The 17345-nt window shown below is 40.2% G+C and overlaps 1 protein-coding gene across 2 annotated transcripts in view; it reads right to left on the reverse strand.

Annotated features, from left to right (window-relative positions):
• LOC134531879 (ATP-binding cassette sub-family C member 4-like) overlaps positions 1 to 17345 on the reverse strand; it is a 108214-nt gene that overhangs the window by 29913 nt on the left and 60956 nt on the right. For both annotated transcript variants that reach the window (XM_063367889.1, XM_063367888.1), the window contains 3 exons: positions 16249 to 16430; positions 11814 to 12159; positions 10025 to 10175 (listed from right to left, as the gene is read on the reverse strand). In XM_063367889.1, coding sequence (XP_063223959.1) covers positions 10025 to 10175; positions 11814 to 12159; positions 16249 to 16430 — 679 coding nt within the window. The remainder of the gene's footprint in view (positions 1 to 10024; positions 10176 to 11813; positions 12160 to 16248; positions 16431 to 17345) is intronic.

Consider the following 17345-nt stretch of genomic DNA (forward strand, 5'->3'; position numbering starts at 1 on the left):
TCCACAAGTTCTTTTAAAAAAACTTTTATTACATACATACTACACTACTACAAGTACAAGAAAATACACAGACAAATTACTAAAGTCTTGGTTAAGATTTATTTCCGCATTTAATCTTGTGCTGTTCAAGACACTGTATAGCTGTGAGTCCTGATTTTCGAGGTCGATTAGCAAAATACTTAAAGCACATCTTACACATATAAATCTTATGTTGATGTTTTGTAACCTGGGGTCTCACAAGTCGGGAGAAGTTTTTGATGTAGCAGTAGTGTGCAGAACCGCCTTCACTTGTCACAAGCAACAAATCGAAATGATTTTTTCTTTCTTGTTTGGTTACCCGAATCGGACACACCTTATTATCCTCATTTAGCGCATACACATTAACTGAGACTTCAGGGTTATTTTTCTCAAAAACTTTTATCTGATTTAACGGTGGCGGATAGCACAGTCCATCGAAGTTGTACTTATTCTCCAAAGCATAATACCTCTTATCAACACGGTTTTGATGACTTCCCTCGACAAATCTTGCCAAAATACTCCATTTAAAACAAAACTGGTCCTTGAAGTTTTGGCAATTGACTACTGCTCTTTTGTTGACTATCGCCTCAGGTAAGGCAATAAATGATGATGTCTGATGGTATGGAAGCATACTATCACTTGATTCGTTTCCTATGCACATAATCTTGTGACTGTCCAGACTGTTACAATGCGAAAAAACCTTATCGCATTTGTCGCACTTATATGTCTCTCGAGAGATTGTCAGAGACCTACTCCAGGTTATTGATGCACCACAATATTTGCATTGATGCGATGTACGCTCTTCATTAGTTGAAGAATCCATTGCTGATGATGAAACTTCAGCTGATGGTGGAACAGCACGTATCGTTGTCTCCTCTGCAGCAGGTATCGGGATCTTCACAGCTGTCGACACCTCAGCCATTGAGCCCTCCGCTGCCGTGGTCTCCTCTGCAAATGGTATCGGGATCTCCGACTCCATCATCGCTGCTGTCGGTAAACATTCTATTCCGGTCGACATAACGAAATCTCACGACAATTAATGGAGAGAGCACGTCCGTACTGCACCGCGGCCAGAGGTGAACTGCGGGTCCAGTCGTCTGAACCTCGCTTATATACCTATGGTCTACTGGTATACTACATGAGTCAAAATATTGTCTGTATTAAAATTTTTTTATTAGGTACCTAAAAATTGTAGAAATAAAAAACACACAAGTTCCAGTTTTACACATTTATTTATAAAAAGTACACAAATACATATTAGGTTAAGGATTCAAGCATTTTCACAAGCAAAGTTTTTAATGTCGCACGAACTGACTCGTCGACTCCGGTTCCAACTGGTTCGTTGACTCCGGTTCCAACTGGTTCGCCGGTCATGGTATCAGGAACACAGGTTTCCAGCTGGTCATCTTCTGCAACGTCGACAACTCCGACAAGACATGGTCGGTGACGTCTGTGACCACGTCTACGCCTTGGCTTTGGCTCAGTGCTAGTTGGGACAGATTCACTGCCTGAACTGCGACGACGAGACACACACCGTTTGGACGTCTGCGTAGAAGCATCACAGGTCGCAACAGGTTGCAACACGGCCATGTTTGGTGTTGCACGTGAAGACGAGGCGACTACCTCAGCGATGCTAGCAGGAAGGATTGTGTGTGGTCTCATGTGATAGACGGCACAGTTTCCAGGTTCGCAACAATCTACCAGCTGCTGGGTCGGTTCGTAGGACACAGGAAAGTGCGCAAACCGCCAATGCTGAGCACCTCCATCACAGGTTTCTGTATATGTACGTAGATACCCGGAATCCCAGTAGCTGTACTCGACACTGCTGAAGCTAGGTCTTGCGCTCACGTACACGTTAGCAGGATGAAACGTAAACATCTTCTTGCTGGTCGAACGTCAACTGAAGACACGTACGTAGGTACGACATTTATATATGCAGACTCCTACTAACACTGTGTGTGCCATTTCTGCATTAACTGCGAGTTTGTACAGGCACAGACACGTTCAAACTTGTCACGTGGCTGCATGTCGTATATTGCACTAAGCTTGCGCAGGGAAGGACAGCCGTAGTCGGTCTGTATATCTACGATTTCAGCTGCTCCGTCGTCACACAACTTGCTCAGCCATTTCTTCTGTTCAGGTCCGGCAACATAGATTATTTCGTTTTGAACTAGTAAATCTCCAATAGTGTTTTTCACTTGGTGGTACGGAATTTTTCCTTCGTCCCACTCCAGGCCGTGATAATATTTACATAGCCATTCGTTCGATCGTTTACTTTTTTCGTCTAGTAGTTTCCACGGATACGGAGGTCGGAAGCTGCGAGTTCGAGTCTTGTCTCCGGAGGTGACGCTAATTTCCTTGAGCACGAATCCATTTTGACTCTGGAAACCTTGCAGGTTGCAGTACATCTTGTCGCTAGCAATGCTCGGTCGTAACTAAATTATTATCGAAAACGAAACAGTATTTATGTCAGAATTTTCACAAGTTTGTCTCGACAATTGTACGAAGCAAGCCGATCGTGAAGTATCAGACAAAAAGCATAGGTGTTTGGTGGAATATTTCCGCTAGTCGTTATCTCGATCCTACAGTCGATGATGTTTGAATTTATACGATCATCCTGTTTGGAAACGTCAAACACCATTAACGGTGCCTTGTTCTTGAAACTGTCGGGACTCAGTATCGGTGACTGTATCCGCCCGTAGTAAGCTTGCTGAAACTTGGCATACATTTGATATGCTAGAAGAAATCTTCCACTTTCAAAATCCATGTTCATGTCAACGTACGGATAACTTTCGCTGTTTAAAAATATTTTTACATTACGTATTTGACAGTTATCGAATACGGAGCGACTTACTCCTGCATTGAGCTGTCTTCCGGTCTGAAGCCCGACGATGATGTATCTTGGTTTTTCCGTAGCTAGGCTGGACTTTACTATCCAATTGATATGCTGACTATGAGGCAAGCCGGGATAAGTTTCCAGGCTCCAGGATCGGAATGGCACATCGAAGTTCTTGCCATTTTCTATGTTCTTCAACATCTTGACTCGTTCAACGGTGCTCACTTGGATGTGGGGCAGCATCCACTCGATAGACTGTAGTGTTAGCGAGACATCTTGAGGGTTTTCTGCAGCGGCGACAATTGCATTAATGTGCGTGTTGGCTAGAAGTAGTACGAGCTCTTGTTTCGAATTAATGATTATATGGTTGTAGTCCTCCGCAAATCCAAGAAGCATGGACAGAGGAACACAAACTTCGAACTTCCCTTCGGCATAAACCGGAAGCTTATATTCATCCTCGAGAGCCCAACCGGCCATCTTTGCAGCAGACAGTTCATTTGGTGTGAGCGAAAGGTAATTTTTCATAGCAGATGTTATGCCTACATCTCTCGTCTGGTCTACCTCGACACCATTGAGTACATAAGTAATGCGCTCGATTAGGTGAAGAATACCATTGCAGGATATTGACGTCGTTGTCGGATGTGTACCATCCGCTTTTGTAAGCGTGCCTCTTATACGTAGAAATGACTGCGAAGGTAAAGTACAAATATCTTGGTGCTGTACTGCAATGCGTACTTCCGATGGTAGTGCGTACGGCCCGAGCAGGAAAGGCTGGTACTCGTGCAATTCCATTTTCGTAATGCTGTCATCAAAAATGACCGGATCTTCCACGTTGAGGATTTCGTCTTCCATATTTATTCGGCACTTGCCCAATACTGAGAAGATACTTTATGTTGTCAGGTGTTAATGCACCGATGTCTGGTAGAGAACTGTTCTTATTCACGGCAATACGATTTCTTTTATAATTGTTCGGTGTTACGAACTTTATGCCCATCGCTTCAAGTGCAGACGTAATGTAATTTCTTCGTCTTGAAAATTCACCAATCGTCCTCGCTGGTCAACGATTCGGACGACGACTTCGTGTGCGCACTTCACGACGACTGGAACGTAAATGATACTTTGCGGTACTTCTACCAGTTTATATCCTGGCGGGACCATCGGCGAAAACTCGTGCAGCATGTTGCTTAGTCTTCCGTTGAGATACGTTCCACTTGCCAAATTACAGTTTATTCTTATGACATTCACAGGTAAAATGTTTACTGCGCGCGTAGATTCGTACGTTCTTCCCGTATCATAAACCTTTGATTCGAATCCGAGCATCGTACCTATGGTGCCAGGTTTCGTAAAGTCGACATTTTCACTGCATGTTAGAATGCTTTTTTGAGTGTTTGGATTTCCACGCAGTTGAAAGTCTACATCCTGTGGTAACATATCCCTGATGTAATTTGCAATGTCGTCAATTTCGTAAGAGCCAACAGGTAACCGTATTTCATGAGCGGTCCCATCGCTTTTCAGGAAGCAAATCTTGCAGTTTTCCTCGTCGATATTAGGTATGGCATTATACGTTTGAAAATCTACGAGTCCGATACACCATTCTCCGTCTAAATCCAGAGGTGGGAAATGAACCGCCCGCAGTTCAGATGCGTGACCTGTCAGGGTAAGTGTTATCGACATGACTAATAAATTATCATCACTGCACAACCTTTAAGTAGCAATTTATGTTTGTCAGCTAATTTTTGTTTGTTAAAAAGCGAAGACACAAGTGTCCGCAATTTGTTTGATTAGGCCTCTGTTCCGTTTCGTAATTGTAAAACATCGTAGTGGTCCGGCCCAGGTACTGTCGCAGTTCGGGCGGAGGGCGTAAATTACCGAAACTGTCGTAGTAAGTGGCTTTTTTTCCCGTCTTTACATAGGCCACCCAGTGCGTGCCGCGACCCGCCGTCGAGTCTAAATTAATTATGGCGCACTCACGTGTCTTTGGCTTGCTGGGCAAAGTGTCTCGCATAAACACGCCACGGAAGTTTGGTATTTTAAGTTTGTGTGCGTACTTTATTAAATCTACGTTGGTAAGCGGTCGTTTCGGTAGGGAACTTAGGATTTTTTCATTCGTTTTTTTCTCATGCCTCGTCCTGTCTCTTGAGGTTGCAAGTAGAGTCCTGCGCCGTTTTTTTTTACCGATGGCAATGGCTTCCATGCTGGCGTTGTGTCGCTGTGCTTCTTTTAACTGCTTGCGCTCATTCTTCGAAGTGTTGACTGCCCGCACTATACCGCTCGTTGCACCGATGAGGCCACCGAGAGCACCCAATGCAGGCAAAAGCAAAGGAAGAAATCCTCCTATAATCTTCTTGTCGAGAGTCTGTAATTTTTGCTTGGCTTTCTGCACGCCTGCACCGATCTTGCGTTTGGTCTTGCGTGAGTTAGTCTTTGACTTGATGTAGCTGGTTCGACGAGCACCCAGTCCTAATTTCGTCTTTGCCTTCATGATTTTGGAAACGCCCCACGCTGCGATTTTCTCTCCTAGTCCCGCGTTCGACGATTTGCTTATATCTTCGGCTTCCTGTGCCAATATCTCGTCGGCCCGGTGCCTGGATTCCAGATCCTTGCTTAATGAATATGCGATATCGTGCTGCTTGCACTTTTCGTCGAGAGAATTAATGCCCACGTCACCACGAGCTAACCTTTTCGCTAGTTTCGTGCCGGGGCCGCAAAATCTGTAGCCGGGAATGTGTAGCTCGAATGGTAGTTTGTTTATCAGAGAGTTTACGAGTCGTGCGCCAATGTGTTGTTTGTTCTTACCTCTTCGAGACATTACGCACAACTGACCAGAAAGTATAAATACGCTTCTTTTATACAAATACTTTAGTACAATGCAGGTCGTCAAGCAAGACGTGTGTTTGCCCGTGCGCATTACGCAAGACGATGTATTTAGTGCACGTGAATCACGACATGGCTTACTGTTGCCTTCTGCCGTACGATGCATAATGGCGGGCCCGTCAAACTGTGGCAAGACGTGTGTTTTACTGAGTTTACTGGAGGAACCAAATGGTCTTCGGTTCGAGAACGTCTACTTGTATTCCAAGTCGTTGCAACAGCCAAAGTACCAGCGCCTAGCAACTGTTCTACGATCTGTGGATGGTCTGGAGTATTTTCCGTTTAGCGATAATACCGATGTTGTACCTCCAAGCGAAGCAAAAGCCAATTCCGTGTTTGTTTTCGACGATGTAATGTGCGAGAAACAAGGCATAATACAAGAGTACTTTTCCATGGGCAGACACGCCAAGGTAGACTGCGTTTACCTGTGTCAGACGTACAGTCGTATTCCAAAACATCTCCTACGAGACAACGCAAATGTCATAGTTTTGTTTCGCATGGACGAACTTAATTTACGCCACGCTTATGACGATCACGTAAACACAGACATGACATTCCAGGAATTCAAAGGCATGTGCTCCTTGTGTTGGAAAGAAGAACACGGATTCCTAGTCATAGTCAAAGACTGGCCTCTATATAAGGGCAGGTACAGACGAGGTTTCGATCAGTTTATCGCCAAACATGAGTCATAGCATTTCGAAATTCGGTCGTAGCAGTCGAGACTTACGTACTGCTCTCAAGTCTCATGACGACGTTATCCGCAAATACATTTCGCTACTGGCTCAAAAAATAGACGGGGTGAAAAAGGAATTACTTGAGTACCTCGTAGCCATAGACCAGCGCGTGGAAGCTTCGGATTCTCGCATTCGCGACATGATCGAAGTATCGAATGCACAAAGACGGGACGATCTGAGGACTTTTCAAAGTAGTCTGAAAGCATCACTATCTCAATCGTCAACAAATTCAGATTTGGCCAAACAAAAGAAAGAAGTTTCTGCGAACGAATAAAAAAGTATAAAAGGAGGTCTTGCAATAAGTTTTCAGCCAGTACAATGTCGGACCTGGCCAGTGACCTTCATCGAGCTATACAGTCTGTTCGCGAAAAATATTTACTTGCTAGACGAACCAGACTTGCACGTGAGATGGAAAATGAGGAGATATTTAAACCAATCACTAGTCGCCTCGACGAACTTAAAAACAAGGAAGAACCAGCCTTCATTGTGAAGACAGAAGTTGAAGATGAAATGCCGACTGTAAAGAAGAGAAAGTATGAACCAGATCGAGAAGAAGAGGACTTAACAAGTACAGAGTCCATGCACAAGAAAAAAATACCGAAAAAGGGACATCAAGTTAATGCAATGGTCCGACCATACCTGATATCGTTTACGAGCCGGAATAATGACACGGCCTACGGAGTGTACAGAAAACATAATAAGTGGTTCCTCGGTGCTAAATAAATAGACTTTCTACCAGGAAATATCGTGCGCATAGCAGAGTTCAAAACGCGCGGGACTCCGGGTCTGTACGAATTGCTGTTTCGCAGGGAGCCTAAAGGATTTTCTCACAACGACTTATAAGAGTACAAAAAACTGCTAGAGCTAACCAATGCACATTTTCGCGATAACGATCCAGATAGTGGTGTATATAAAGACGTAGATCATGAAAAAATCGACATTCTCGCTAATCTCTTCAGTGAACTAACAATACATGGCGAAGGTTTAAAAAAGCTAGAAAGTGGTCAGACATTTGACTATGTATATTGGGACGATCCCAATGAATTAGTTGATCGCCTTAGAATTCTACATGCTTCGCTTAGTGTAGGAAACTATTCGCACATCAACGAAATAGTCTCCATACTTGAAGAACTGAAGGAAGCCGGCTACATACAATGAGTCGAACCGGAATCGCTCGCGAACTTCATGCTCCTGCTAGACGGAAATACCTTCGTCGCAAAGTCATAGTTCGTGGAATTGACGATTTATTCCAGGCGGACCTTGTTGAGATGATACCGTATTCCCGATTGAATAAAGGTTTCAAGTACATGTTGACAGTCATCGATGTTTATAGCAAGTTCGCTTGGGCTAGACCTGTCAAATCAAAGACTGCAACTGACGTAGCCAAGACCATGAACAATATTTTGCGTGATGGACGTGTACCGTCGCACCTGCAAACGGACCTCGGGAAAGAATTCTACAATGCAACCTTCAAGGCTTTGATGAAGAAGTATGGCATCAAACACTACTCTACATTTAGTAACGTCAAAGCCTCCGTTGTCGAAAGGTTTAACAGAACTTTGCGTTCCAAGATGTGGCGGCAGTTCACGGCTAACGGAAATTACAAGTGGCTTGACACCTTGCCGAAACTAATAAGCGAGTATAATTCCACGGTGCATTCTACCACGAAAATGAAGCCAAAGGACGTAACGGACAATCGCTTGCTTCAAACAGTTTTTCCCAACACGAAGAAGAAAGATCCACGAAAGCGTAAAGCTAACGTCGGTGACATTGTGCGAATATCCAAGCAGAAAGGTATCTTCGAGAAAGGTTTCACTGCGAACTGGAGTCCCGAACTTTTCCGTGTGACACATGTTCGTGAATCAGAGCCTAGGACCTACTACCTCGAAGATTTGGACCACAAACCTATCCATGGAGGCTTCTATGCCGAAGAGATTCAGCCTACGTTGTATCCCGATACGTACTTGGTGGAGAAGATTGTAAAACGAAGAAATGGACGGTCCTACGTCAAGTGGTGGGGCTTTCCACCTCGCTTTAATTCGTGGGTGGCTGATGCGGAAATCGAGGAATCCAAAAAACTTTAGTAATTTGTCTGTGTATTTTCTTGTACTTGTAGTAGTGTAGTATGTATGTAATAAAAGTTTTTTTTAAAAGAACTTGTGGAGTTTTTATTTTCTCAAACCTTACACTTTAGTGATACTTTTTTAAAATTAAAGTTGTTTTTTGGTATCGGTCAGGGATCGAACCAAGGACCTTATTCGATCTATTCAATCAGTATATTTATTGTCAATTTATTTAATGAATTTTGAACATGGTTTATGGAAATTATTTTTTTTACATAAAATTAAACATTATTGCATCGATCGGGTATCGAACCAAAGACGGGAATCCATCGAATCAATATGTAAGTTAATGAGTGATTTATTTAATGAATTTTGGAACTTTTCCCGAATTTCTAGCTAAATAATTACGGATTCCCAAGATGGCGGCCAAATTTCAAGATGGCGGGGCACCTTAGTAATAATAAATGATTACTGCACTCTAGCGGGTAAGAATTAAACTAACATGGCGTCAGCGCACTCTAGCCGACGATACAGTGATGATGGCTTCCAGCATCGAAGACAAGATGGCGGACATGACGTCATACTAGGTGACGATATATATGCTTTGAAAAAAAGTGGTGGGAGTCAGTCTGCCAGCATCCACCACGGGGCAAGGATCGGTCGCCATTTTTATTTTTTTGCACTCGTCGGGTTCGAACCGAGGACTCCGAACTCCGTGTCGTTAATGTTTGTTTTTTATAATTATTTTATTAAAATTTTATTATTTAATTTTTTTTATATTTTTTAAAAAAAATTTCATTAAAATCGGATAATAAATAAAAAAGTTAAAGATGGCGACCGTAACCAAAATTGCAACGGTGACGTCATAATTCAAAATGGCGGAAAACACAATGCCGGAATTTTCGAGAAAACAAAATGACGTCATCCAAAATGGCGGATCCAAGATGGCGGGTCCAAAATGGCCGTCGGGGTCAAGGTCAAGGTCAAAGGTCAAGGTCACAACCATCCAAGATGGCCGCCGTGACGTCACAATCCAAGATGGCGGAGCCGGCTCTCGGCTCCACAGCCAGAAGCCAGATCTAGGACATACATTTACATACTACTTATGTACAAATTTAAAAATATATTTAATATATACGAATATTTTTATTCCATTTACAAAAAAAAAAATGTCAATGTACAAAACATTTCTTCACCTGATTGGCAAAATGACGAATGTTACAAAATCGTAATTTTACAGGAGGAACAAAAAACTGTTAAAATATTAACAAGTACAATATAGGCAATAAAAGAGACATCGGAATAAAAACACCAGTTTACTTTTTATGTAGGTAGTCCTTTTGCCAAAATGTGTATTGAATTTTAAAGTATTTTACCAACATAAAAACTAAAAATAGTAAAAAGTGTAACATTTGCCCTTTTGCCAATCAGTCGACGTTTGTTGGCTCATCCAGAGCCACCCAGGGAAGACTGCCTCCCCCCTCCAGGCTGGTGGTACTCACTGACTCCTTCCAGACGCTTCACGCTTCTCGCAGAGGAAATGTACAGCGTCCTCATCCCCACGAACAGAGCTCCGATGATAGCCGTCGGTATGATCATCATGTAGTTGACTATCAGAACCATCGCCAGGATTCCGATCATCACCAAGAATATCTGGCAAACAAGATGGCGCACAAGTGTGGTAACAGTCTGCATACAAAAAAAAAACTAATAACTAGAGGCACGATTGGTTCAGAGATTAGTTGTGCTCCAAGCCAATCAGGTAGTGCCAACCAAGCTCACCCACGGCGGTGGAATTTGGAGGGGGGAGGGAAGGTGTTTAGCGCGAGTTGCACCATTGTGAAAAATGGTTTGTGTGTTTGAGGGGGGGATAATAAAAATAAATAAATACAAATTCTAAAAAAAAATTATTAGTTGACATTAATTGCCCTTAAAGTGCAATATTTTGCTTAGTATTTTAGTGTTATATTTGCATGTAAAGGCTTTTGATAAACTAATTTTTCAGAAATTTTCTGGGTTAGGACCCCTGGACCTCCTGGTTGGACACTATCCTAAGCAAGTAACTGATTATTTTTTGTTCGGGAGGGGAAATGGTTGACGGTTTAAGGGGGTGCCTCCCATTTCAGGTCATGATTTTATATTTGTTTTAATCACTAATCAATTTTTAGACTTATTCAATTGTTTAACTTTTACGAAATTAAAAATATATACAGCACATACTTTTTGTATAATTAGCTGCCAAAGTTACATTTTTTTAACGTTTTTGGGTTGTACAAATAAGGAGAATTTAATTTATTGCAGAACTGAAACTTTTTAGGTTTAACTGCAATGCCACTGGCTACTTCATGATATGGTTTGCATTTCTATCACAAAAAAATCATTTTATGTTTTTTGACTGTTAAAATCGTAACAAATTTGAGAATTTTGAAATGCGAGGTAAATTAATTAATATTTTCTGAAAGAAATTCAAACCATTTCTTGGAATAGCCAGTGGCATTGCAATTAAACATATAAAAAGTTTCAGTTCTGCATTAAATAATATTCTCCTTATTTGTACAACCCAAATAACGTTAAAAAGATGTAATTTTGGCAGCTAATTATGCAAAATGTATGTGCCGTATATATTTTTTAATTTCGTGAAAGTTAAACAATTCAAAAAGTCCATAAGTGTCTCTGTAATTACTGTAAATATAAAATCTTGACCTGAAATGGGAGGCAACCCCTTAAGGTGGTGCGGGGAATGCGCCATCGTCATTATGAAAGGAGAAGAGGGGAAAGGGCACCCCATGTTTCCAACTATCAAGAATAAAAAAGATCCTCGCTAAGGAGTCATACCTTTGAATATATATACAGTACTGTATAGAAGTCGCGAGTGGATAGGATTTACTCTACGTTTTTCAGGAGCGTATGATGAGCAGCTTGGGAACTTCACCGCTGCAGGGCGCTGCCGTAACGCCCGTTGTTATTTACACGCTAGAGCGCAGCACTGTCGCCCGCTGTCATTACCCGCACCCCCCACCCATCATTCACTGCAGCTGAAGGTCGTTCAACGGGAGGGGGAAGGGGTGTATGAAGAGTTCGACACTTGTCCGCTAGGGACCGCCACAAGTCGATGCCCTAGAGATGGTGGCGATTGCGGCGGTGAATTAACCAACTACCTCAAAACCGTATTAGAAATTTTAACCTGGGCTGGCGACTTCTATACAGTATATATATATTCAAGGGTCATACAATGAAAAAAAAACCCTCGTAGAGCAAGTATAAGGTTTGGATTCCGGCCCGACGTCGCACCTGTATGACCTCTATGAGCGCCCTCGGCAGCAGCTCGTCGACGGCGCCGATGTCCTTGGAGAAGCGGTTGAGGATGCGGCCCGAGGGGTTGGTGTCGAAGAACCTCATCTTGGCCCTGAGGATGTTGCGGAACATGGTGTCGTGCAGCCGGACCGAGGAGCGCATGCAGAACATGAAGGCGAACAGGGAGCGCAGCAGCACGATGACGACGCACAGCAGGATGAGGCCGCCGTAGATGGCTATGGCCTGGCTGGTGGTCACGGGCAGCAGGTCCGACACGATCTCCGGCGCCGGGTCCGTCCCGTTCACGTCGTAGTAGAACAATCTCTTTTCTTCCATCGTGGTCCTGGGGAAACAAACCATTGTCCATTACCTCACTCAAATAATTACCTCACTCAAATAATTACCTCACTTAAATAATTATATCACTTCAATAATTACCTCACTTAAATATTTACCCCAACTAAATAATTACCGCACTGAAATATTTACCCCACTGAAATATTTACCCCACTTAAATAATTACCTCACTGAAATGTTTACCTTACTGAAATGTTTACCTCACTGAAATAATTACATCACTTAAATAATTACCTAACTGAAATGTTTACCTCACTGAAATAATTACCTCACTGAAATATTTACCTCACTGAAATAATTACTTCACTGTAACAATTACTTCACTGAAAAAATTACCTCCCGGAAAAAGTTACCTCACTGAAATAATTACATCACTTAAATAAATACCTCACTGAAATAATTACATAACTCAAACAATTACCTCACTTATATAATTACCTGAATAATTACATAACTGAAAAAATTACCTCACTGCTATAAACGTCAGAATATTCACGGTATTCTCAACGAAGAATGCGCCCAAATAAACGAATAATGGCTGTTTACAGTTTCAGAAAACTATATCTTCGCGTAAAATACACCGGTATTCAACTTCCCATCCCTGAGTCCTATGGTAAACAGTGCAAACATGCATGGGGGTTTCGCCTCTTCTTAACATAGAAACCCATTTTTTTTTAATTTAAAACAATTTTATAGAAATAAACCATTGCATGCATTCACTGTATGTCATGAAAAACCACGAATACATAAACACAGGTGAACTTGTGTAATTTTTCACAAAAAAATAGTGGCTGCAGTCTCTCCACCGATGTTAGTGTAATTTTACACCTACACGTGTTGGTAAATTTTTATGTTTAAGTAAAGTTATAAACATTTTGTGTAAAATTACAATTTTTATGGTTTTGTGAATATGACATATCCGATGGTTAATCCATGAATAATTTTAGAAATGCATGCATGTAAATTCACCCAACTGTAAGTTAATTTTACTGCATCATTTAATAAATTTACTCTTAAACTTGTTAAGTTGTACTTCTTCCAAAAATATTTTACTTTTTGTAACTTAAAGCTATTATTTAACAATGTGTACTTAGGATTTATTTTTAGTTTTATCACCTATTAATTAGTGATTAAGTTATTACTTCGTGGAAGATCGAATCTAAAACCTTTTAATTGAGAGTCAATCATCTTAACCTCTCGACCATCCTGCACAATAACAATCGTGAATAACTGGAATACAACTTTCGTAAACTAATGTAAATAAAATTGGTTTTTGACAGTATGACTGGTAAATATATATTGTATTTTTATAGTCCTTTAGTCGTTGTAAATGCAATGTGACAAATTTTATGAACATTTTACAATGAATAAATTTGTATATAACTACACTATACTGACAAAATGGTATGACATTGATTAATTAAAAATAATTTTGAATGTGTAATTTCACAAATACTATCCAAATGTGTACATCATAAGTTATTAAAATAAAATATTTACTTTTGTGTAATTTTACCAAATACAATAACAGAATTAGATTTTAGAAACAATAATGTAAAATTTAATCAACTGTACTTGTTTTTAATGATTATACTACAGTAATGTAAAATTACTAAACATAGGCTATGTGGGGCTATATGAAATGTTCTGAAATATTTTTACAGTGAAGTTAAAATCAGTGGATGCCAAATATTAAATGACTAGACAGCACAGAATATTCCGTAGAAGGAACTAAGTATATATATATATATATATATATATATATATATATATATAAATAACCCTCTGTGTCGATTTCCGCGAGTTCAGATTAAAAATTATGAAATTTGGAACTGTTTATTTATGAAGATTTGTAACCAAATTTGTTTGTTAATTCAAGGTGAACATTTTAAACATAGTAATGGAAGAGGTAAGATATCGGAGCATAATAAGACATGAAAAAAAGGTTACTTCTTTGTACGTATTTGAAGGTCATCTGCAAGATGAGTTTTTGCCTTATCTAGCCCAGTCATTCAGGAGACACATGCTTCCACAAAAATTTTCCGTTTTTTCGCGTGCGAACTTAATAGCATGCTCCTGAGAAAACCTTGACCTATCACGAAACACAGAAGATGCCACACTGTTTTGACACACAACTAGTCTTCAAAAAATTTCGCGTAAAAGAAAAAATCTTGCCTCAACATTTTTGAATTTGTAAATTTCCGATAGCTTCCAATTCCATGTTTAGAAACGTTACCTAACAGTTTACTAGTGTGTGCGCACACCCAGGGCCGCAACTAGGGAGGGGGGGCAATCGGGGCATACGCCCCGGGCGCAAAGCTGTGGGGGCGCCGAAATCGCTTGCATTGTAATTCCTACTACAGCTGGTAACTGGTAAAAAGTTTTTGCATGGAAGTTACAGTAGCACAGAAACTGTTACATGTAGGTATGGAAAATGCTTAAATAGCACCACTTTATTGGTGTGGTATGTGCAAAAAAAAATAGTTGTGGCCCTGCGCACACCCAGGAGTGTGCGAAGAGGCAACAGCCAGTCAATGAGTCACACGGTTATTATTACAGGCCACACACGGCAGAAAAACAAGGCGAGTTTATGAGATCGATACACTGTAAATTTTTTTTTTTTGTAAATGGAACAGTAATATGCATGTAGAATTAAATATATTTGTAAATTTGTACATATAACTGCAAAATAGTATTCACAGTACTACTGGGTTTGGGTTCTTGCCCTTCTTACCTCCAATAGTTGAAGTTTTCGTAAACCGTTCCCTGAATAGTTTCCCAGTATAAACTGCGCACATAACAAGCATAAAACCACTCAAATAATGTCCAATTTTTGAATATGTATTCTATCATCTATTTCCATGTTCATACTAAAATATGCTTGAATGAAACATCAATTAAAATATAAAATTAAGCGGCAATTTTCGTAAGAATTACTCAGTATAATCTCGAAAAAAAAAAAAAGAAGGAATTTCTCATATGCGAAATAACCATGTTATATGACGTTACAATATCTTTCTTTTAGTATTACGAGGAGCATGCAGATTCCGAGACCAGTTAAAAGTTAAAACACTGTAGCATCATCTATGTTTCGTGATTGGGTGAGTTTTTTTCCGATTTATGTCAATCGTTCAATAACCAATCATAGTAATTAAGTGCGGAAGCAAACGCGTCCTCAGTGGTTCGGTAAAATATGGCAATGACTTCTCTCACAAACGGCCGCCAATTACAAAAAAAAAAAACCGCTGGTGCGGGTACGCTTTTTTGCAATCTGTTAGGGGTTCAGAAATTTTTTTCGCGAAAATTGTCTGCCCCTAAGTATTTATTGACTATTTATTGACAGCTGGTTCATCACGGAATCTTTTGTAAAAGTACAGAACATATTTTTTGACGTGACAACGTCTAATAAATCGATGAACGCCGACTGCACGCACGAAAAGTGCCCCGTTACGCACATTGGCCCGTTACGCTATGTCCCGTTACGCTCATTGTACGCTTGCGCCGCATCTATCTCTCTTCCACTCGATTGGCCTATGCGTCCGATTTCATTTCTAAACATTGACTAAAGTTTTAATTGCTAACTTTGAAACTTTATTATTTGAAAAAATTGTCTGTCTGTAAAGTCGGTTTACGGACGATATTTTAACGTGAAAAATTATGGTGATTCATATAATTGATGATATATATTTGATTACAACTTATTTATATAAAAACTTGTTCATAATTATATTTAAACTTTATTGTTTAACGCCAGTTTTTAAAATTAATTACATGTCATCTACACGTGAACTGTTTCGTCGACTGTTTATAAAGTGAAGTGAAAAGTTAATGTGGTTTTCATTGCTTATTACAACAACAATTTAGGCAATAAAGGTTAATTATTCTTGCATTTTCAAAATATGATTACTAGTATAATTTCAAGTATTTATTCTTTTATAATTAAAGACAAAATTATTCAATTTTATTCATAAAAGTATGCAATCATTTCATCAATGTTTTGTTATGACATTGTCACGTTAAACTATCGTCCGTAAACCGACTTTACAGCCAACCAATTTTTTTTGTGTGTACCTACCAGATGCTGGACCAGTAGTCCACGCAGCTTGTCGACACTTGGCTGAGGGCGATGACGAAGAACACGGAAAACACCAAGAAATAGTTGCCACCGGCTCTTATGTAACTTATGTACGTGTCCCATTTGACGGCTCCAGATGTTTGGGACTCCTCTTCCACTTCCGGATCGAAATCGTCTTTGCTCTGGAAAAAAAAGAAGAAATTTCAAGTTTGGAGTTTAGGCAAAGGCTGTGGCTCTTCTTAGCTTACAGCGTGCTACTAACCACTCGATTAAATTTTTAACTACGGACACGTGAAATTCCTCCTATTATGGGGAAACAGGCTAGACTTTAAACAGTTACACATTTAATGACCTCTGTCTTCTGGTTCATGGGTTATTTGGCATTTCCTGAAGGACGAAAACCCAACAAAAAAAATTTTGAGCTAGTATTTCAGTACTTGCCAGAGATGTGTAACATGTAACCTCGGTAACGAGCAAATTAATGTGTTCTAATGTTGCAAATACACTTATAGTACGAAACCCAGACACGTAATTTAACGTTGAATTCTTTAAAATAATGCCGAACGTGATAAATATTTGCAAATTGTGTTTTCAACTACATTACTTGACGCAAATCACGAGTAGTTTCTGCACCCGCCGCTAGAATACGCAGCCGGAGCAGCTACGTCGACTATTGAATCATTTGATTAGCAGAGCGAAACTTTAAACTATGTATTATAACCAAACAGCTCCGATAAAAGCTAAAAAGTCTTGAAAAATTACCAAACTGTGGACCTGAGTTTATTAAATACTAAAAAAATTATATTTCACTACTTCCCATATTGATAAAATTAATTTAACAATTAATACAATACAGTTTCCCTTTGGCTTTGTTAACTTTGGTTCGCTCCATCGGCCACAGATGACTGCACCGTGATTACGCATTTCCGTTCCGTGCGACTTCGGACATATTCACGAAATTCCTACCAAAAACGCCATATACAAAGAACTAAGATGTTACACATCGAAAACTTGTAAACAATGTGTTGTCTAATCACGATAGAGGGTACAATGTGGCAAAGGCCGGTCAATAAATGCCACCGTCTGGAATTTGTAAA

This window comes from Bacillus rossius, chromosome 5 (genome assembly GCF_032445375.1).
Source record: "Bacillus rossius redtenbacheri isolate Brsri chromosome 5, Brsri_v3, whole genome shotgun sequence".
NCBI classification, from domain to species: Eukaryota; Metazoa; Arthropoda; class Insecta; order Phasmatodea; family Bacillidae; genus Bacillus; species Bacillus rossius.